Source organism: Callorhinus ursinus, unplaced genomic scaffold (assembly GCF_003265705.2).
Source record: "Callorhinus ursinus isolate GAN/ISIS: 27379988/994484 unplaced genomic scaffold, GSC_fseal_2.0 scaffold2, whole genome shotgun sequence".
Taxonomy (NCBI): Eukaryota; Metazoa; Chordata; class Mammalia; order Carnivora; family Otariidae; genus Callorhinus; species Callorhinus ursinus.
Genome location: NW_027397064.1, coordinates 35,404,393 through 35,428,418, shown reverse-complemented (window position 1 = coordinate 35,428,418; position 24,026 = coordinate 35,404,393). Strand labels below are relative to the sequence as shown.

Below are 24,026 nucleotides of genomic sequence, written 5' to 3'. Positions count from 1 at the left end.
TAGTTCCTTTATGTTTGTTGTTAACTGCTTTATGTATTTGGGTGCTCCCATGTTGGGTGCATAAATATTTACAATTGTTAGATCTTGTTGAATTTTCCCCTTTATGATTATATAGTGTCCTTCTTTGTCTCTTGTACAGTCTTTGTTTTAAAGTCTATTTTGTCCAATATAAGGTTTCTTTTACTTCCATTTGCATGCTAAATGCCTTTTCATCCCTTCACTTTCTTTTCTCTCTTTTTTTTTTATGATTTTATTTATTTACTTGAGAGAGAGAGCAAGTGAGAGAGAGAGCATGGTCATGGGGAGGGGTGAAGGGAGAAAGAGAAGCAGACTCCCTGCCAAGCAGGGAGTCTGATATGGGGTTCCAACCCAGGACCCTGGGATCATGACCTGAGCTGAAGGCAGACACTTAACTGGCTGAGCCACCCAGGTGCCCTCATCCCTTCACTTTCAATTTGCATGTGTCTAAAGGGGTCTCAGATGAGTCTCTTGTAGGCAACATATAGATGGGTTTTGCTTTTTACTCATTCTGTCATCCTATGTCTTTTGATTGAAATGTTTAGTCCATTTACATTCAAAATAATTATTGCTAGATATGTACTTACTGCCATTTTGTTACTTGTTTTATGGTTGTTTTTGTAGCTCTTGTCTGTTCCTTTCTTTTTTTTAAATATTTTATTTATTTACTTGAGAGAGAGAGAATGAGAGATAGAAAGCACGAGAGGGAAGAGGGTCAGAGGGAGAAGCAGACTCCCTGATGAGCAGGGAGCCCGATGTGGGACTCGATCCCGGGACTCCAGGATCATGACCTGAGCCGAAGGCTGTCGCTTAACCAACTGAGCCACCCAGGGGCCCCTTGTCTGTTCCTTTCTTCTCTTGCTCTCTTCTCTCACAATTGGTTGGCTTTTTTTTTTTAGTGATATACTTGGATTCCTTTATTTTTTTAATGTTTATTATTGGTTTTTGATTTGTGGTTACCATTTGGCTTGTATATACCATCTTATGCATATAGCAGTCTATATTAAGTTGATGGTCACATAAGTTTGAACTAATTCTTTACTCTTCTCTCCATCTATTTTTATAATATGCTGTCATACTTTACATCCTTTTATCTTGTGAGTCCCTTAACTGATTTTTATAGATATACTTAATTTCACTGCTTTTGGGCTTCTTACTTTTCTTACTCCTACTTATGGTCTTTCCTTTCCACTCAAGGAGTCCCTTTTAACATTTCTTGTAGGTCTGGTTTAGTTTTCATGAATTCCTTTAATTTTCATTTGTCTGGGAAACTCTTTATCTCTGCTTTTATTCTGAATGATAGCCTTGCTGGATAGGGTATTATGGGCTGCAGGTTTTTTTCCTTTAGCACTTTGACTATATCATGTCACTTTCTTCTGGCCTGCAAAGTTTCTGCTGAAAAATCAGCTTATAGCCTTATGGGGTTTCCCTTGTATATAACTATTTTCTTCTCTCTTGCTGTTTTTTTTTTTTTTTTAATTCTATCTTTATCACCACCTTTTGCCATTTTGATTACTGTATGTCTTAGTGTGGACCTCCTTGGGTTGATTTTGTTGGGCTACTGTGCCCCCTGGATCTGGATTTCTGTTTCCCAGATTTGGGAAGTTTTCTGCTATCATTTCTTTGAATAATTTTCTGTCCCTTTTTCTCTCTTCTTCTGGGATCCCTATAATGTGAATGTTATTAGGTTTGATGGTATCGCTGAGTTCCCTAAGTCTATTTCCATTTTTTATTATTTTTTCTCTCTCACATTTTCGTCTTGATAGCTTTCTATTTCTCTAACCTCTAGGTTGCTGATCTGTTCTTTAGCCTCCTCTTGTCTACTATTTATTCCATCTAGTGCATTTTTAATTTTAGTTATTGAGTTCTTCATCTCTGACTGGTTTTTTTTTATGTTTTCTATCTCTTTGTTGAGGGTTTCACTGAGATCCTACACTCTTTTCTCAAGTCTAGTGAGTATCTTTATGACATTACTTTAAATTCTCTATCAGGCATATTACTTATCTCCATTTTGCCTAAGTCTCTTGCTATGACTGTCCTGTTCTTTCATTTGGGACATATTCCTCTGTCTCCTCATTTTGTCTAACTCTCTCTGGCTGTATCTTTGTGTTAGGAAAGTCACTTGTGTCTCCAATTCTTGAAAGTAGTGGCCTTATGGAGAAGCCCCTTAGAGCTCTGCAATGTCCCCTGTTCACCAGAACCTGGCACTTCAGGGCTGTCTTCCATGTGTGTTGTGTGCACCCTGCTATTGTGGCTGAGCCACTTTTTCCTTCAGTCTAGTTGTCTGCAGTTTTTCTCTTTGCCCACTATGGGCAGAGTTTTGTCCTTGTGTTGTCAACAGCCAGTCTGGGGCTACTCTGGGTTTGAGCTGAGTTGGACCAGGAATTTGCCTGAGATGCAGTAGTGCTTCCCCTATGTTGTGCCTTTAGAATCTTTTGTTGGTAGGTGGGGCCTGCAGTCAGACCAGATAGCTACCACCAGCCCATTACTTGAGCTGCAGTCTGACTGTTGTATGTGGTTATCTTTCCCTTTCCCCAGGGCAGGCATTACTTGGAATGGTGCTAGCCCTTGTTGGGGCTGTTTCCCTGCCAGGCTTGTGGCACTGCTTTAGATAGGCTCAAGCCAAAAGCAAATTGGAGGGGTTGGAACCACAGAAGCATGCAGGGGCAGGGTGGCAGTGTTAGCAAGGTTCATGCTGGTGTGTTGTGGGAGGAGACCTGGAGCAGAAACCTGGCTGGAGTGGGTGTGTCTGCAAGGGAATGCAGGGATGGGGTGCACTCTTAGCAAGTTAGGTAGGGAATGCCTGCTCCATGCTGATTTCCACACATGGCCATGTGTTTAGGTTGCGTAGTGGGGGAAGGAAAGGGCTAACTCCTTTGTTCCTGGAGAGATCTCCCAACATCTCTGCCTCTCCACCATATGTTCTGAGACTGGTAAACAAATTTTCCCATATACCCTAGGCGTTTTTCAAAATGCTGCTTCTGTGCTATATCCCTGTGGGGCTGTTTTTTGTGGTGTCTTTTTAAGGGCAGGGACTCAGTTTCCTGTTGCCCTCCCAGCTTTCCTATGAGCCTGCTAATCTTTAAAAGTTCTAGGTTTTAAGTCTCATTGATTTAAGAACTCATGAAATTTGTCTTCTCTGGTTTTCAAAGGCAAATGTTATGGGCATCTTCCCTTATGGGCTCCCCAGTGTGAGTTTCTCTCTCCTACCCATGCCCATGTCTTCCCTCCCTCCTGTAGACAGTCTTGAGGCTCCATTTAGTTCCTGATCACGTCTCTGCCTTTCCTACCCTCTTTGATGAAGACTTTTCTCTATATTTAACTGGGAGAGTTTGTTCTGCCAGCCTTCAGGTCTTTTTCTGGTTTATTTACACTGATGTGAATATTATCTAGTTGTATTCATGGGAGAATGTGAGCTTAGGGTCTTCCTACTCTGCCATCTTTCCTGGAAGTCCTATAAATACCACATCTTGCTTATCCATTCATCTGTTGATGGACACTTGGACACTCATGTTTTAGCTTTTGTGAATAATGCTGCTATAAACATGGATGTACAAATATCTCTTTGAGACCCTTTCATTTCTTTCAATTCTTTGGGACCCAGAAGTGGAATTGTTAGATCATATGGTAAGTCTATATTTAATATTTTTGAGGAACCATCATACTGTTTTCTACATTAGCTATACCATTTTACATTCCCACCAAAAGTACACAAGAATTCCAATTTCTACACATCCTCACTGATGCTTATTTTCTTTCTTTCTTTCTTTCTTTCTCCCCTTCTCCTTCTTCCTTCCTTCCTTCCTTCCCTCCCTCCCTCCTTCTTCATTCCTCCCTCCCACTATCTTCCTTTCTTTCTTTCTTTCTTTCTTTCTTTCTTTCTTTCTTTCTTTCTTTCTTTCTTTCTTCTTCCTTCCTTCCTTCCTTCCTTCCTTCCTTCCTTCCTTCCTTCCTCTCTTCCTCTCTTCCTCTCTTCCTCTTTCTCTTTCTCTTTCTTATAGTAGCCATCCCAATAGGTGTGAGGTGGTATCTCATTGTAGTTTTTTTGGTTTGCATTTTCCTAATGATTAATGATGTTGAATATTTTTTCATGTGCTTATTGGTCATCTGTGTATCTTCTTTGGAGAAATATCTATTCAAGTCCTTTGTCCATTTTTGAATTGGATTGTTGCTTGTCTTTTTTTTTTTTTCCATTGTTGAGTTTTAGAAATTCTCTATATATTCAGGATATTAATCATTTATCACATATATGACTTGCAAATATTTATCTCATTCTGTGGGTTGCTTCTTACTTTGATGATATTGTCTTTTTGGTGCACAAAGTTGAAAATTTTTCATGAAGTCTAATTTGTCTATTTTTTCTTTTGTTGTCTGTGTCTTTGGTGTATTATCCAAAAAGCATTACCAAATCCAATGTTGTGAAACTTTGCCCTATTTTTTTTTTTCCTAAGACTTTTATAGTTTTAGGTCTTTTCCATTTTGAGTTAATTTTTGTGTATGTTGCTAGGTAAATGTCCAAGTTAATTCTTTTGCTTGTGGATATCCAGTTTTCCCAACAGCATTTGCAGGAAGAACTATCCTTTTCCCATTGAATGGTCTTGGTGTCCTTGTCAAAAATCATTTGATCATATATGTGAGGGTTTCTTTCTAGGCTGTTTATTCTCTTCTATTGGTCTATATGTCTGAGTTTATGCCAGTACCACACTGTTTTGATTACTCTAGATTTGTAGTAAGTTTTAAAATTAGGAAATATGAGGGGCACCTAGCTGGCTCAGGTGGAAGAGTGTGTGACTCTTGATCTTGGATTTGTGAGTTTGAGCCCTGCATTGGATGTAGAGATTATGTAAATAAATAAATAAATACCTTAAAAAAATAAAATCAGGAAGTATGAGTTTCCCAGTTTTGTTCTTCCTTTTCAAGATTGTTTTGGCTATTCAGAGTCTCTTGAAATTCTGAATTTTAGGATGGGTTTTTCTATTTTTGTAAAAACGTCATTGGGATTTTGCTAGGGATTCCTTTGAATATGTAGATTGCTTTTGGTAATATTGACATCTTAACAACATTGCCTTCCTGTTAGGCACTTTTGCAAACAGAATGATCTCTTATCCTTCCTTGCATTTTGCAAGGCTGCCCTATAATGAAAATACTCAAAAAACAGTATAGAGGGTCTGATAATTAAATTCAGTTTATAATTCAGAGTTCTCCTACTCTGGAAATATGTAATATATCTGTTAAACTCTATAAATTAAGTGCTCTATAGTAAAAAGTAAATTGTATAGCAAGGACCACATAAGTAATTACTACCTCAAGACATAACTTGTCTGTCTGTTCATCTGTCTAGCCAGCTAGCTGTGTATCCATCTGGTCAAAAACATACCTAACAACCTAAAGAATTTCTTGTATTGTTAGGTTAAGTATGCCTAATAGCTAATGAAAGGAATGTTGTGTATTGACCCAGTTTATATCTTCTTTAGGCTATATTAATTTTTCAAATTTTCATTTTATTTTTTAATTTATTTAAATTTCTTTTCCAATTAAATGTTTTAAAAATAATGTTTGAATGTTGGCAAGTAGTTATGATATTTGTTATGCTGGAAATATTTGGTGACTGCAGTTGGGAAGGGCAAAATAGTGATGATGCTAATATTGAATGTCTGATTCTAGTGGTAACTGGTTTAGTCTCACTCAACCTAGCAAGCCCCAGACTCACCTGTAATCTCAAGCAGGTGCCTAACAATGCATGCCATTTATCACCAGGAAAAAGGTGGCAGGTGAGATAGAATGAATAGATTAGTCATAGGAAAACAACTCTAATCCTGTGTTAATACCATTTTTATACATAAAAGAAAATATTATTAGGCCGTATGAAGTGAAGAATATACATTTAGAAGATATAACATCTATTTCTGGGATTTCATATGCTGAGTTTGATATATTTATACTCAGATTAGGTACTTAAAAAGGTGTTTCAGACACATTTTTTAGAACCTTGTTATTCTTAGGCTTATTAGGGCAGAATAAAGACCTTCTTATTCCATCTCAAGAAGCTGATTTAATTTATTTCCACTTTAACATTTATAAATGAGAAGGTGCAAAGCATAAAAGAGTCTTCTAGTCCATAAATTAGCAAACTGTAATTTTTTGTTTGTTTTGTTTCAGTAAAACCACATTCATCCATTTAGTAAATATCTATAAGCCCTTACTGGGTGCTAGGCTTTATACCTGGGAAGGTACTAATGAAGAAAAAAACATGCTCTCCTGGTCTCATGGAGCTGACAGTCTAGTGAGAGAGGCAGTCATTAATAACCACACACTGCATATTAAATTTTTCACCGTGGTAATTGCCGTGAAGGAGAAGTTGCCTGGCATTATGAGGCTATGTGATGGGATTTGACCTAACAGTGGAGGTTGGGGAAGTCTTCCATGAGGAAGTGCCATTTGAGCAGAAAGTAAATATCTTTAGCTTTTCATAGGTTCCAAAACTCTGCCTTGTATTTTGATACTTGAGTATGGTTGCCAAAACAATCTGAAAATAATGGTGAAAATAAAACAAATCAAAATAAAGATGTGCTGCATCTCCTCAGCTTGGTCTTGGGAGTTCTAAAATGTCTGCCTCACTCATTTAATTACCACTCATTAGCATCATAGCTAATTTGTTATTATATCAAATCTGGTCATGAGTCATATTGTCAGTTATAAGTGAATTGAATCACCCATCTTCTAAAATAATAATCTGCAGCAACGTTCTATGTTTATGTGTATCCACAAAATTTATTTGACAGCTTGTAGTTACAGAGGAGGATGTTGAAAAGTTGGTTTTTGAGAGTTTTCTGTGATTTAAAGCTGAAAAGATGCAGAAAGAGAATTATATGATGGATAATATTACTGTATTAGTGTTAGAAAAAGCAATAAATTTTTTAAAAAGGAGTCTAATTAATGCATCTGTAATAAAAAAAAGTTGCAAATGTAAAACATTATTTCAAACAGCTCTTGTTCAACAAGTATAGGACAGTTTAGATGGAATGGTAATGCTTCTTAGCAATAAACAGGCTGGTTACATGGTGTCCAGATTTCTGCCTTGGGTGGCTGCATCCCAGCTGTGCGGCCCAGGAGTTTAGTAGAGATAAAAGCTAGGCTGTTGACATGATTATGGAAGCACAGACCACTCTACTTTATCTCCAGTGGAACTAAATTTAGTGTCTCTCAGAGGTGCATTTTTTTTTCCAGATGAAAGCTGCATTTTATAATGATTTTGAATAATTCAAAAGTGGCAGGATCCTAATGAATAGATGCATCATAGACCAGAGGACTTGGTTCCAACTTGTGAGGTTATGGAAGGTCTTACTTTTCTCACAGGAAAGCTTTCTTTAGAGAAAAGTTGTTTCTTACGCAGTCTTTGTCCAAGGTGAGTTTTAGCTGGGGTGAGTTTGATGTCTACAATGATATAAGTGGAAAAAATTGATAACAAAAGTGTTTCATTCTAGTTTCTTATAGCCCTTTTGGTTTTTCAGACTCAGGCTCTTTCCACGTTCCTCTAGGAAGAAGATGGGATACATCTATCTAATTTCCTTATTTTTAACTCAAAGCAGAGCAACATGAGCTCACTTCTCTGAATGGATATGGGAGTGTGGTGTATAAAGTGTCATGTAAAAGCAAATCCAGATTTAAGTAAAGAGAGATTTTATTTGAAAGGTTTATTGCAATATGAGGAAGGGGACCATTGCAAATAAATAGGGAGAATGTTCCTTTCATAAAATCTGTAAGCTTCTCAAAGGTCAGGCAAAAAGGATTTTTTTTTAGGTCCCCTGGGAGGGGCAAACAAGGCTAGAAAGAACAGGGTGGGGGGAGTGAGTGACAGGGTGGGGGGAGTGAGTGACCGGGTGTGTGATCCTAAGAGACTTTTAAGGTGCTATTTGCCAGCTCAGAATGGGGGAGGGGTAAAGTTCAGGGGCCTGAAGGAAGCAGAGAAGGCTAACTACAGTTGGGCCGAATCAGGGAGGCAGGTATTTTGTCCAGATTGGTTAAGGGATTGAAACAGTTGAGCTAATCATTTCTGAAAGGGAATCTGGAAGGTCTGTGTCTGGCCTCGGGATAGGTAAACAAAGGGGGCACCTATGACTCTTATCTCACTCATAATGGGGAATGGGGGTTATTTGCAGTAAACCATTTCCTGGAACACAAAAAGGTGGGGGGGATTTCTTAACGTCCCTGTTTTCCAGGAGCACAGGGCTCAGGTTAAGTTTAACAATGTCGACATACATACCTACATATATAAATATGTATATAAAAATGTTATATGTGTCTGGATATATATATATATACACATGTTATATACATATCTGTACATGTAAACATGTAAAGGACAATTTAAGTTAAGAATATGAAATTCGATGTTACTCTTTTAAAGTCATATTGAAAGGTCATGATGGGTAGTAAGAATATTTCTTACTACCTCGTCCAGAGGTGGTTATCTTCCAATTTAATTAGACTTCTCTTATTTCAGGTAGATCCAGTGTACTCAAATATACATCATGTATGAGATTATATACCCAAAGTAACAAACCAGCAGGGAGGGGGTGGGTGACAAGGGGAGCATTTTTTTCCACCTTATTTCCCACTTCTTGTAAAACAGTTTTGTATTGTTAATCACTCCCCATATATTTGTGATACTTAAGCATTTGTAATAGATGAAAGCACCTATTCATCAAAGCAGAATAGTTAGGAACAGAATTTTCCTTTTAAGGAAAAATCCATGGCTTTATGAAAAGATTTGTTATAGATTTTTTGAAAAAGAAATCCCTTTGGATTCTTAAAAGTAACTATTTTTTAAAATTTATTTATTTATTTATTTATTTATTTATTTATTTATTTATTTATTTGTCAGAGAGAGAGAGAGCACAAGCAGGGGGAGCAGCACAGGGAGAGGGAGAAGCAGGCTCTCCACTGATCAGGGAGCCTGATGTGGGGCTCGATCCCAGGACCCTGGGATCATGACCTGAGCTGAAGGCAGAGGCTTTACCAACTGAGCCACCCAGGTGCCCTAAAAGTAACTTTAGAATCATAAAAAACTTACACATAACTGTTCAGAAAATTATTTGAATAAGGCAAGAAACATTCATCATTATCAGTATCAGTATCATTATAATTATATTAATGCTTTTGAAAGAAAGTAACTTCTGGAAGGAAAAGACTATCACAAAACTATGATTTAGGGTTGAGTCTTAAACTTTGATTATCAGATGATTTTATGGGAACGTTATAAAGTCATTAGTAAAAGCTGCTTGCTTTCAGAGACAACCAAAACTATAGATTTCTTTCTCACTGAAGAGAATCCTTTGATTTGCAGCAAGATACACTAACTCCTCATGATTTGGTTTGTAAATCTGCCAGGACAAAGCTATGTGTTCTAAAAATAGCCAAACTCTTTGAGTATTTGTTTAAAAGATAGTATTCTCAATGGACTTTTGAGTCAATGGACTCAGGGATGGAAAGTTCTTAAACTGCTTTACAATGTATTGCAGAAAAAAAGATTGCAGTCCAAATATCTCAGAGGTATCCCTTAATCATCTAGAATATTCTAGATTTCCCAGCTGTCTGCTACCAAGCAACTGGCATTATGGAGCAATGAGAATAAAATTGGTTTGTGGACCCTGTTGCCTGAGAGATACTAATCTCTTGGGCCAAAAAGAAGTTCCTGATCAATTACCAACAAATCTAGTTTCAGAAAGTTGAGGGTTTTTTTTGTTAAACATGGATTAAGAGATGTATTTCTCATATACATTTAAAATATACTAGATATCGTAAAATTCTGGGCTGGGTTTCAGCACTTAATTCCAATTGACTTGGGTCAGAAATGTGGGTTTGTTTCACTGTAATATTCTGTTTCTCCAGACTTAGTTGAGCTTCACTCTTTTTTTTTTTTTTTTTGCAAAAATATAGAGAGAGGAAAGGTTGACTGTTTTAGAGTTACTTGTGTTCTCTGGTAGTACATTATTATAGCAGTAGTTTATTCCTTCACACTGCATAGATGAGTACGTTTTCAACATCTGATAGAATAGTCATATTGACACTTGAGAGCTATAGACAGTTTATTTGCTGGTGAAATCATGGCTGGTTGCACACTACTTCCTCCATTCCCTTACCTTCCAGATGGTTCTTTACACTTATACATATTGCAGAAGTGGCTCTTTTGTTTATTGTGGATTTGATATGAACCAAGAAACTAATATCCAAGGCTGCAAAAAAATGAAGCTGGCCTGTAAATGCTTGTGTATGAAAAGTGTGTTTTAATAGTAACTATGGCCTAATACTAAATCTGAATAAATGAGCCTAGGGTTCTTAACAATATATATTGTGTATCCTCTGAGTCAGCCCATGGAGTGTTTTCATGTAATCTGAAACCAGAGAGGGAAAAAAGCCAGCAACTTCCATCCTGTTCTCTTTTATCTGTAATACATTTTTGCCTGGGAGAGGAAGAATGTCATTGAAAGGAACAATTATATGTATATATAGTGTGTGCTTGTGTGCTATGTTATAACGTAGCCCTGGTTCTCATATTAAACAATTCATTTATTAACCCTACTCATTCTAAGCTCTGCAAATATGCATGAAGATACAATTACAACATTGAAGAAGTGATGTCCTCCTCGGAATATTTTTGTTACTAAAAACTACTCTCAGTTGTTCTTGTGAAAATCATAAAAATGTACAATAATATAATAATGATAAGCACTGCCAGGGTAGACATTCCATTTCTAAATTCTGGAAAGTACTGTCTCAGCTATGAAATTGCAGTTAAATCATTCAGACTAAATCATTTCTGTTATTATCCTTTGCCTAATAACCACCAACTTACAGATTATTGGGTTTGTCTCAGAAAGTATAATTTTTGTCCTAGAATTTCCTCTCTGGTCAGAGGGAGAGGGAGCAAATAGTGATTACCACCGTCCTTATTCTTTAAATAACTGCTCCTGGGAAGGTCATTTCCTTTGGCTCCTTTGTCAAGGATACCCAGGAAGAGTTTTCACAGGAGACCTTGAACTACAGCCAAACTTGATAACTCATTACTTGAGACTTTATGAATTTCATTGAAGTTAAACATCAATACACCAAAATTATCTTACTGGAGCTCTTGATTAGACATTTCTACACCAATGCCACTTCTTTTTTGCAACACAAAGTTTAACGATCTGATCCCTGAATTGGCCAGAACTGCCTCATGCCACCATGTTGAGTTGTGCACTACACAGCTCTAGGGGATGCCGTTTCCTTTGCGTCTGTGTGAATGGTGCCCCCTGGATTTGTCATATAACCTCCATGAAATTGTCAGTCTGAGAATTTTTCTATCTCTAGCCTTCTATTTTCCATGAAGTTTTTGGGAGTGTCTTTTAGTATTTATTGCTTGTATTAATTATAATTATTGTCTACCACAGTGATTTTCTTTGCTAAGGTTTACTCTTTTTTTTTCAAGATTTTATTTATTTATTTGAGAGAGAGAGAGAGAGGGAGATCACAGAGGGTGATTGACAGGGAGACGCAGACTTCCTGCTGAGCAGAAAGCCCTATGTGGGTCTTGATTCCAGGACCCTGAGATCATGACCTGAGGGGAAGGCAGACACTTAACCGACTGAGCCACCCAGGCGCCCCTGCTAAGGTTTACTCTTAAGAGAAGTCTTCAGTAATTTCAAAAGGATCCATGTGCAGTGCTGTGTCTTTTTTGTGAACCCATCGTTTATTGGTATAGTGGAGCACGATAGAGAAGTTCAACAATCCAGAGTGTTCGAGAAATCAGAGGAGGAAAATTTCCTTTGTAGCTCAGCTAGGTCTTAGTTAGATCTTAACTTTGACTGGTTTTAACAATCAAACTTAGTTGATTCAGTTTGTAACTCCAGATGACAGAAACAGAAGGTGTTGGGAAAATAACGTCCAATAACACTTTCCAAGTCTAATGCAAGCTTCTTGTGAAAGAAAATTTAATTAAGAATTTTTAATCTTCAGAAAAAAAAAAACACTTTGGAAAAAAATTTAAGAGGATTGAAATTAATAGCCCAAGTGGAGTGAGATAAATGTTTTATTGTTTTTCTGTCGGCTATAACGTGATTCCAAGTTCTTGGCCTGGATAAGATGATCCTCTGTGATGGGCCTTTTGCTTAGCTCTGTACCCTCCGTCTCACACTCCCACAGTTCTGTGGTTCCTGGAACACACTGGGCAGTTTCAGGATTCCACGCCTTCACACATGCTGTTCCTGCCGATTGTAATGTTCTTCTCCTCCTCAGTCACTTAACCAGTCCCTCCTCCTCACTCGAATCTAGCACATGTTCTCCATTACCTTTCTAGGGAAGCTTTTCCTGCTCTTTTCTCTCCATGAGCTCCAACCCCAATTCTCATCAAAACCAGATAAGCCCCTTTTGGTGCTATATCTGTAGTTTATATACAGTCTCATCCCTTTGTTCCCCACCCTGACTCACTATGTCCTAATGATTTGTTCCCATGTCTTTTTTTCTTATGACATTGTGCTCCTTCAGGGTGGGGACTGTGCCTGAGCAGTGTTAGCTTAAACTGGGAAACAAGATTACAGAAGCGAAGCAATGTGTTCAGTATAACATAACTCACCAGTAAGAAGTAGACGCAAACCTTGATCTGTGTGACTCCAAAGCCTGTTATTCATATCCAAAGTCATGGGGTCCAGTGTCACCCCTTGATGTCTGTGTGCCACGTGGGAAGGTGAGTGCTTCTGTGGTTCTTGGCAGCTGCATTTTCTCATGGGTTTGCCAGTTTGACCTCTTCTTTCTTCCTTCTACCTCTGGAGAGTTTCATTCGCCCTGGCCTAAACTTACCCGGGCTCATCTTTTCCTACCCAGGTATTCTGTCTTCATAGAAAATTGGCAGGCATTTATGTGCATTAAACCGGTACTTCGGTTTTAGCTTTTCCTCTCAGTATAGGCCCGATGCCCACCTTTCTTTTTTTCATCCTCCTGGTGCCCATCTTTTGTTTTTCGGGCAATGAGTGACTAATCTCAGGGATATTTATAGAGTTGCAGTTTTCCAGACCACTGCCTCAGCTCTTCCCAGCCATTTTCCTCAGTTTACACAGTGTGCATGCAGTGTACACACAAGTACATACAGGTTCTGAGTATATGTTGTATACAATTTTTGGTGGCCCTCTGGTACATTTTACCATTCTACTGCCCACATTCCATTTTTTATTGTTACAGTAGAAACAGCACATGGTATATGCTCAAGATGTGTTTGTTCAATTGAATTCTTTGAATATAAGCCTAGAAAAGAATATTGAAAATTGCCCTGGTGCAGTAACTAACACTTTAGTCATTATTGTTTTTAGTTTCTCATAAGAGGACTGAGAGAATATATTTCAGTTCTCTTCAAGTTTCTTGTCTTTTTCCAGGGTGGTTCAGATATCATTAACATTCCAAGTGACTGAACTTTAGACATTTTTATATGATCTTTTTTTAAAATCTGGGTAACTTTCATCCTTGAGTTCCTTCCTCCCTTTGTGAATCATCACCGTCTTCATCATTGTCACTTTTTAAATATTTATCAAGAGCTCATCATATACTTAGTGCTATAAATATATGAAAATGCCTTGAGAGTTCCCTCTCCTTCCTTGAATTTACTTGCCAAACAGGCAAGTCTTCTCCTTTTGGTCTTAGTTACACTTCTGGAAAAATCCTCTCATCTTGAGATCATTATTTGTATTCAATAACCTAGAAAATTATTGAAAAACAACTTGCATGCACCAAAAAGAGGTGGGCATTTTAGGGAAAATGAAACTATTCACTGTAAAACTGGTATCCAGCATATGGCTGATTAGAATTGATGAATTTGATTCTCTTTCCAATACTTTAAATACAGAGTGCACTTTAGCAATAGCAACAAATAATAATAGCTAACAGAGATATAATATAAAATGTTTATTCTTTACAGGACAGAGTTCCAAGTGTTTCACACTTATTAAACCATTTAATTGTAATAGCGACCACAGGATGTAGGTGCTATTAATATTTCCCGTTTGTACATGAGAAAACTGAGGGACAGGAGGGTTGGGTAATAGCTAACCTTTAAGAAGGTCAACTAGCTAACGAGTGGCAGAGCTAGAATCGAAACCCAGGCAGTGTGTACCTGGAGTCCTCATCCATAGAGTGACGGGACCATCCCACCTGTTACATGGCTATTTCATATGTAATGTATGCAAAAGCTTATTGATGATGGTAAAGCCATACTTTATAATGATAAAGTCCTAAGCCTACAAATATATACAAGCAGTGAGGGTCTACAGATGGTCAGAGAAGTGTTTGTCATTCATAGTACAATAGGCAAACCATCCCCAAATTTTAAACAGAGGTTTCTGGGGTGGTCGGATGTAGATAGTAAGTTAATTTGAGATACAGATTGGAACACTGGGAGAGGGGTGACTGTTATGGGCTGGATTGTATTCACCCTCATTTCATGTGTAAAGTCCTAATGGCCAGTGCTTCAGAATGTGACTGTCTTTAGAGATAGTGTCCTTAAAGAGGTGTTTAAATTACAATGAGGTCATTAGTATGGGCCCTAATCCAACATGACTAGGGTCCTTATAAGTAGGGGGGATTAAAGAAACACACACAGAAGAAAGACCAGGTGAGGAAACAGAGAGAAGAAGACCACAAGCCAGGGAAAGAGGCTTCAGAAGCAACCAACCTTGCCCACACCTTGACAACAGACTTCTAGCCTCCAGAATTGTGAGAAAAATAAATTTCTGTTATTTAATCTTGATTATTCCTGTGGCACTTTGTCATAGCAGCCCTAGCAAACTTATACAGTGACTGTCTTAGTCAGTCTGTGCTGCTATAACAAGAATAGCACAGAATGAATGGCCTAATCAACAAACATTTATTTCTCACAGTACTAGAGGCTGGGAAGTCTGAGGTTAGGATATCAGCAAGTCAGGCTCTGGTGACAGCCCTCTTCCTGATTTCCTCACATGGTAGAGAGAGAGTGAGCTTGAGTTCTTCATTCCCTTGGAATGACACCAATCCCAACCCCTGTGACCTCATCCATACCTAATGACCTCCCAAAGGCTTCACTTCCAAATACCATCACACTTGGGATTAAGGTTTCAACATATGAATTTTGGAGGGACACATTCAGTTCATATCAGTGACCCAGGATGAAAAGGATTGAAAGCTAAAGTTTAAGGAGTTTCCTAATATAAAACCTACCGGGGGGGGGAGAGGGGGCGGATCCAGTTTCATACTGATTATTGGCTGAAAAATATAATTTGATTAGAATGCATTTTTTTAAGATTTTATTTATTTGTTTGACAGAGAGAGAGAGAGAGAGAGACAGCGAGAGAGGGAACACAAGCAAGGGTAGCGGGAGAGGGAGAAGCAGGCTTCCCGCCGAGCAGGGAGCCCGATGCAGGGCTCGATCCCAGGACCCTGGGATCATGACCTGAGCGGAAGGCAGACACTTAATGACTGAGCCACCCAGGCGCCCCTGATTAGAATGTATTTTTATGTGAAGTGCAGGACCCAAGGTCACAGGACTTGTTCTCCATGTGGGCAGATGGGACAGTCTCCCTAGTGGTGTGGTTAGAAGAATTCTACCAGCCCACATCTCTTACCAAATATATCCATTATTACTCCACTGGCTCCTGCCTCCCCCAGCTATACCTGTTGTCACTCCACCTGACCTTGAAATTGCTAATAGCATCATGGCCAGTCCTTTGGTTATTTTCTCCAGAAAATTCTTGTTATAAAAGGGCCTGAGTAAAAGGTAGAGGGCAATATATTGGTTATAAAAGGATGGGCTAGTTTTTGGGTGAATTGGTATTCCTTGATAGAGTTAAAAAATTGGGCATTAAGATTTTGCTGGGAGTGGATGTCAGTGGTCCTGGGAAATTCTAGGCTGAGGTGAATGTGTATTCGGTGGCACCCAATTTATTCTTTCATTCAACAGATGCTTTGGATCCCTGCTTTGGGCAAGACCCTGTGCTAAGCTCCTGGGAATATAGCTGTGCATGTGATGGAAGCAGCCACCGTACTCAAGGAGTGTGTGTTCTTGTGGGAGATGCAGATGTTAAAAAGTGCAAGCCATAATTAGTTATTAAATTGTAATTGTGGCGAGTGCTATGTCAGGAAAGAGGTTGGAAAGAGTGAAAAATAATTTTAATTGATTCATTACATTGAGGAAGTTTGGCATCATTTGTAGCCTGTGCTGTCAAATGTGGAAAACCTAGCTATGGGTGTCTATTAAAATAAAAATAACTAAAATTAAATAAAATTATATATTCAGTCCTCCAGTGGCACAAGTCACATTTCAAGTGCTCAAAGGCCACATGTGGCTGGTGACTACCATACTGAACAGCAGAGATATAGAATAGTCCCATCACTACAGAAAGTTTCTTTGGCAAACACTGTCCGGGCTATAGAGGTATACCAGAATTATGAAGTAAAAGAGAGAATTCTTAACCGTTAATTCCCTAGAGACTAGAAGATATATACATCTACCAAAATAGTCCACTTTTGGCTGCAGGCCACAGTACAAATCTCATCTTAGTCTGGCCTTCAAAATGAGGAATGGGACTTCATTTTAAACTCTAGGCAGATTTTCTCTTCCCTTCGTATTATGAATATTGAGGTTTCGTATTCTTTGAGTGTTCATCTTTGTATGTATGAGAAATTTGTCCATAGTAACTAGGGGTTTTTTATATTTTTCTTTTTGTAAAAAAAAGAACCCTTGACTGTAGAAAATAAACATCCTGTGGGGTATAGATATGAAGAGCACTGGAGACTGTTACTTTAAAATAGGACAGCAACACTTGGACTCTTTCTCCACAGCTGGGGGAGTTCATCTCAACTTCAGTACAGTGAGTCTCCATTTCTCCAAGTTCAGGAGGAAAGAGGAGAGAATCGTATGTGGGCAGAGAGGGAGAAAATCAGCTGTGCTGGTTTAATACCCTTGAAGTTGACATTAGTGGAAGACTTTATTAAAATATGTGACCTGAAGCTGAGGATTAGAACAAATAATATATCATGGTGGGGGATGTGCTTTTGCTGCCACACCTAAAGGTCACCCTTTGAAGGCAGCTGAGCGGGCTGCCAGGATCCATTGATTCCTCTCTAGTCCTGAAACATCTCTTGGCAGGTGTCAGCCTGGCTGCTCCACTACATAAATATGGAAAGTTACAGAGTAGGGAATTGTGGCCCATGGGATCCTGCTAGTGGTTGGTTAGAATGCTTTAGTGTTTGCTCTGAATAGACATTATGTCAATTTTCACTTAAGCAGCATAACAAATAGGGCCATATGAAATAAATATTGACAAACAAATACTTTCCTCAGAGGGATATAGCTTCTCAGGTCTTTAGGGTAACAAAGTTATAAAATCCTGCCTAGGTGCATACAATTCCTTTAATTTGTCTCCAGTGAGGTTGCTATCTTGTTACGTAGGTCATTTCCCTTAATGAGGTGCTTTCATCCTCCTTGTATTAATTTTCACTTACCCCTTGCTCCAGCCATGGCAATCCCTCTGCAATTCTCCAAATATCCCATGGTCTTTCCTGCCTTCCCAGGTGATTTTGCTTAGTGGCTAATTGTTTGGATTTTTTTCTCTAAGTTTCTCGGGAAACGAGGAAAGAAGGAAAAAAGTGGTGGTAAAATAATCTGCTCTCCCAGCCATGAGGATTTCCCAAGGGGCTTTGTGAGGGGAGCCGTCTCTTCCTTGGCCCCTCTCTCATTTCCAACTGAGTCTCAAACCTGAGGTGTTAACATTCATTCTGCACTGTTAGCAAGTTAAAAACGATAGAACTGTTTCCTAAGAAAGTTGGCAAATGAAGGAAGCTGGTTTTAACTGCTATTACGGTGTGTGTGTGTATGTGTATTCTTAGTCCCTTTGTGCACTCATAGTTGTAAAACTGACTTTTGCTCTTCCCTCTTTTATTTCTGGTGGGTGTTTCAGGCACAGCAGGATGGGAGAAGGGCTAAGGGAAGTATCTATGGGGTAGACTCTTTCAATTGCCCTTCAACTCATATATCTTCCTTACTTTGAATATTCATAAATACATAATGGTAACATTTTCCTCATGCTGAATCATGCTAATAACCCCTAACAAGTAGAGGAAAGATCTTTATGTCTTATAACTCTCAATATATTACTTGAACCTGAGAGCTTTAGGTCATATTAGGTTGAGTTGTATCTATTAACATTGTCCAAACAGCAAGTATAAAGGATACTCATTTTTTTCTCCTTTCACCAAATTCTAAAAGCAAGTGGCTAGATTTTTTTTTTTTTTTTTTTTTTTTTGCCTTTGAGGAAGCATGATCAGTTCAGATTTTGCTAAGGTATTTTCCTTCTGTGAAAATCATTTTCTACTGTGTGAACATAGCGTTCACTTCTAATTTAAATGCTTATGTATACAGGTTGATGAGACATTAATGTTTTTGGATGACTTTGTAAGTTAATCAGAATGACTTTGAGGAGACTTAGAGTGACTGAGGTGCAAATTGACATGGAGGCAGAGGAATTAACCAAATGGTTTTAGAAAGCCATTTCTTTTTTTATTGTTATGTTAATCACCATCCATTACATCATTAGTTTTTGATGTAGTGTTCCTTGAATCATTGTTTGCGTATAACACCCAGTGCTCCATGCAGAACGTGCCCTCTTTAATACCCATCACCAGGCTAACCCATCCCCCCACCCCCCTCCCCTCTAGAACCCTCAGTTTAGAAGGCCATTTCTAACCATTGGCACACAAGCTTTTTGTGGACAGACAGGAACCAAGGGAGCCACCTGGTGGACAATGTGAGAACGCATCATTTTCTAGAGGTAGCCATAAATGCATACACCATGAAATCTCTGCTTTTTTACTTTTAAATTTAGATAGATTTAATTATATGTTTAAGCTTATGTACTTTACATTTTTAACTGATGAGTAACTTTCCCACTTCATACCAGTAGAAGGGCTCTAAAATAAGGAGAAAGAATATTAGGATACTATGAAAATCAAGTTAGAAGAACAATCAATCCAAGAAGTAGAGGCATTTAGTAATTCCATTTCATATTTTGTCTTTTTCCTTTCACATTCATTGCTCAGCATATCTGTGTTTATACATATAAAATGGCTTTTATGAAAGACTTTCAGCTCCCCTCCAGCTACTCTACTTCTTATCTCTCTTTGCCTACACAGCCAAACTTCTTAACAAGGTTGTTTACACTTGCTGAATCTACTTCCTTACCTCCCACACAGTCCTTAGCCAACTTTAATCTGTCTTCTCCTCTGACACTCCATTAAATCATTCTCACCAAGGTCACCAGTCATCTTCTTGTCACGAAATCTTGTGGACAGTTTTTAGCTTTTATTTTCCTTGACCACTTGGGAACATTCTGCATGGCTGGTCACTCCTCCTTCTTGCATCCCTGCTTCCCTTGAATTCTGGGACACTGCCCTCTCCTGGTGTTCCTCTTATATCTCTGGCTCTTTCTTCCCAGCGGTTATTGCAGGTTACCCTTCCTCTGCTCATCTGCTAAACGCTGGTGTTTCTTAGGGTTCTAGTCTAGGCCCTCTTGTCACTCCATCCTCTCTCCCAGAGTCACAGAGTCCATGCAAATGGTTTTCATTACCTTCACTCTGTTGTCAAATCCCAAATGTGTATCTTTGCTCCATGGGTCTCTCCTTATCTCTAGATGACCTCCATTTGAGACCCTTCCCTCCTAATTACCCTCCAGGCATTGCACTGGGGGTTCTCTCCATCACAGGGAGGTCAGTGTGTCTCAGACTATGTTCATCTCCAAGCACATCTGACACCACTGGTATCTCTACTTGAGTAAATGAATGGATGAATGAAAGAATGAATGACAATTTGGAGTTATCCATGCAAGCATCCTGGGAATTATTCTTGATCATTATTATCTGAAGCCTCTACCTCTAAGCAATTACCAAGTATTGTTGGGTCAACCTTTGAAATATGTGATCTCCATTCCCGTAGCTTCATCTTCTTCATTTATCACCCGGGTTAGTGAAAAGTCTTTCCTTTCCCATATACCCTGTCCCCCTCTGCAGCATAGCAGCTGAGGTGACCTTCCTAAACATAAATCTGGTCATGGCCACTCTGCATGCTGAAAGCCCTTCCAAGGTTTCCTATGGCGCCTCCTGCAAACTTCCTAACTACCCCTATGGAGCTCTTTGTGATCTCTTTCCTCTCCAGCTTCATCTCTCATTGCCTTCCTCTTCCATGGGCCCCTCCAGCCACACCGAACTTTTAGTTCTCAATGGCACCAGCTGTGCTCTCATGCCGAGCAGTTACAAGAAGTGTCCCTTCTGCTTCAAAGGAGGTCTTTGGACTCTGTGGTTTATGCACTGCGGGGGGGCACTTTATCTGTGCTTCATCTGTTAGCTCAGGTTCCCAGTCTTCAGGACACCTTTTCTGACACCACCTCTTCTCCAGGCCCTCCATCCTCAACAGGGTTAGGCATCTCTGCCGTGTGTTTTCATGGTACCCTATTCTTCCGCTATCATAACACTTTAATCACCTCCTTATCTCTTTCCCACTAGAGGGTCTCTTACTTAAAATAATTAAATGATGAATCTTAACACAGCAATTTTAATCTGAGCCCTAATTAATAAATGACAGACCTTCAGTATATAAGGTGAGCTCAAAGAACCTTTCATCCAACCTCCTTCTTTAATAGTAAAGGAAACAGTAGCCCCCAGGAGTTAGCGGTGATATTTCCAAGGTCACCCAGCCAAATCCTAATTTGTTCATCATTCTTTCCACTGTAGACATCAGCCACAATCCCTGTCCTTTCTTACCCTTGTGACTGATTCTGGCTTTCTCTATGAGAAGCTTAGAAAGCTTTAGCTGGGACAAAAACATGGTTTAAATTCTATTTTGCCTTGATTATCAACCAATCAAATGGTGTGGTTAAAATTGTAACAGACCTGTCATTTCTCATTTAATTTTTTTTTTTTTTTTTAACCTTCACTCATTTTTTTTTACCTGAGTTACAGGGAACGGGGATTCATTCAGGCTTCATCAGGTAAGAAGCATGTATGTGACAAGGCAGGAAACACGTCTCCTGAGAGGAAGAAAAGCCACAGAATGGGCAGCCTCACAGAGATTTGGGCTGGAAGACTATTGCAATCCAAGCAGGCTTTAGGGGACCGGGCTTTTTTCCTCTCTCAGGAGCAAGAATTGTGAATTTTCACTCTAGTGCGGTAGCCTTGGAAAGGCTTAGCTCGCTCACCTTTCTTGTTTTCCTCTGTGTATTTTCTAGCACCTCTTTCTGACTAAGGCTCTTTGAATTTCCCAGGTCACATTCTGAGAGAGTTAATCTGATTGCTTCCACTAATTGCCATCATTGCTTCCTGGAGCCAGGCTAGCTGACAGGTCACTGACCAGCTATTAATTGGCCACTCTTGGGCTACGTGTCCAAGCCTGGTCCAACTAGCTGTAGCCAGAGAGGCGTGCTCCGATAGAACAGAGTAGTGCCATCCCACCTCAAGGTCAACGGGGGGCTAGTTTCTTTAGCAAGCGTCTGTGCACATGGACAGGATCACACAAGGCTTGTTCCGGATTTTCTACATGGTCACAATTTAAAGTTCGTCCAAAAATATGTGTTTTTTTTGGTCTGCATATCTAAGGCCTAAAAAATATCAGCTACTGAAATATTGGAATTGCCTATGAATGTTTTCTCCCACTAGTTTCTGATAGTTTGATCTTCACAGTTATGTGGGAAGAAATCCAAGGCCTGGATAGGATGAGCATTTAGGGAAGTGTCAGCATAACACTGAATGGGTTTGGTGAATGTGTGATGAATTTTTCCAGGCATATATGTTTATAACGTGGATTTAAAAACAAGAATGTAAGAGTGATGGTGTCTGACATTCAGAAGAAATGTTTTGACAGGTGTATGTGATGATTTAATGGTGCATTTTTCCAGAAGGTGGACAGGGTGACGCTGTGGAGATGTGTATCTTTCAGGGAAGCAGTACCCATGGCTGTGAACTTGCCATTGAGTGTGAACTGCCACTCAGACTTTTCCTCTAACGTCACAGAGCTGGATCATTATTTTCAGAGGTGCTAATAATGTGTGAACCTTGGTTGTATTCTGGATTTGAAAAAGCTATTAAAGATATTTTGGGACATTTGGGAAAATTTAATATGCACTGCATATCAGATGAAATTGCTGAATGAGTGCTAATTTCACTGGGGTAATAATAGTGTGTGGTTATGCCCTTATTTTCATGATATGCCTACTGAGATATTTAGGGTGAAATATATGTAGATAGTTGGAATAGATAAATTGACTAAGTCAAAATGACATAATATGAACAATTGGTAAATATGGATACTATTTTTTTTTTAAGATTTTATTTATTTATTTGACAGAGAGGTAGAGAGAGCCAGAGAGCACAAGCAGGGGGAATGGCAGAGAGAGAGGTTAAAGCAGGCTGAGCAGGGAGCCTGATGAGGGACTTGATCCCAGGACTCTGAGATCATTACCTGAGCCGAAGGCATGATGCTTAACCGACTGAGCCACCCAGGCACCCCAATATAGATACTATTATTTCAACTTTTGTGCAGCATAATTATGAAAATAAACAACATGTTGGAGCAAAATATGTTGCTAGTAGTTTGGTGTTGTGGATGGCTTGAGTTTGAGATCTGAAACTTGAGTGAGTCTCAGATTAGGGAAAACAGGTCTTGACATTTCCTTGGTGTAACCGTAATCTGGTGTTTAACCAAATGCCCTGCTGGCTATGAGGCACCAACAATGAACACCTCATTACTGACCAAATCTCCAAACAGTCATTGTGGAGGGAGCCAAGCTGGCCACTCCTTGATTTAACTATTAATAAGAAATAGCCATTTCCTCTGATAGTTGCCTTACCTTCATTAATTAAAAAATGACCGGTTGTGTGGAGATCGCAGGGAAGTTGCCCCTTGAACAGTTTCTTGCTGATAGCTATTTGGCCACTGCAACTGACATAACTTAGAACTCATGCCAGCGCCATTGGGTGCCTACTAGGCTGCAGGATGGGCTATCCTGCACACGCCGTGAAACACTGCTAAAGGGGACAGTTTCAGCCTATTTAAGTGTTATGATTTTGCAGAGAATAAAGATGTCCTTGGTAAAAGGACACGTCTAGACCAGATGCAGTATGGCTGTCATTGGGCTGTAGGGAATGCCGCGCACATAGAAGTCTGTGTGAATGGTGCCTCTAGAGTTGTGCAGCCCAAGACCATAGGTCACAAAATACCACTTGCCTGCTGGAATTCTCAGTGCTGTGGAGGCAGTTAAGCAGCAGAAGCCACTTTGTGATCACTCACCGTGTGGCCTGTTGTTACTACATCTACACTCTTTTTTTTTTTAAAGATTTTATTTATTTATTTGACAGAGAGACACAGCAAGAGAGGGAACACAAGCAGGGGGAGCGGGAGAGGGAGAAGCAGGCTTCCTGCTGAGCAGGGAGCCTGATGCGGGGCTCGATCCCAGGACCCTGGGATCATGACCTGAGCCGAAGGCAGACGCTTAACAACTGAGCCACGCAGGCACCCCATACATCTACACTCTTATTCTGGCATTTTTGCAGATTTATCTTTTGGATAGATGAGGTAGCCAATAATTTAAGCAATGTAATCAGTAATTTTTTACAATGAAACCACACCAAGCAAATGCCAGGCAAATAGAAAGCATTTTAAAAGTCTTCTTCTAGTACTAGGAATAGTCTCTATAGTCTTTGCTCTGGGGTTTGGAGCATCCTACATCTTTCAGGTTGCTGTAAATGATCTTTTTTGAAATGGAAATAGTATGAGCTGGCCAAGTAGAGGTTTCTGTAGAAGCTCCTTCTGTGTTTGGCCTACAGCGCTCATGGCAGTATGAATTCGGATTTCAGGGTCATTTATTATCCAGTGAAAGTTAATTTGAGATATTGAAACTTTTAAACAGTATTTGTTTCTTTGTGCTGATGACCATCCATTACTGAAATTTCATTTGAAATGCAAT

General features: G+C 39.3%; 1 protein-coding gene across 8 annotated transcripts in view; it reads left to right on the top strand.

Moving 5' to 3' along the window:
* PLCL1 (phospholipase C like 1 (inactive)) overlaps positions 1 to 24,026 on the top strand; it is a 336,787-nt gene that overhangs the window by 294,021 nt on the left and 18,740 nt on the right. The window contains exon 6 of one of the 8 annotated variants that reach the window (XM_025894021.2): positions 21,028 to 21,056. The exons of 6 other annotated variants lie outside the window; for them this stretch is intronic. In XM_025894021.2, coding sequence (XP_025749806.1) covers positions 21,028 to 21,056 — 29 coding nt within the window. Of the gene's footprint in view, positions 1 to 21,021; positions 21,057 to 24,026 lie in introns of all 8 variants that reach the window. One more of the 8 variants, XM_073880744.1, reaches the window with a different exon arrangement.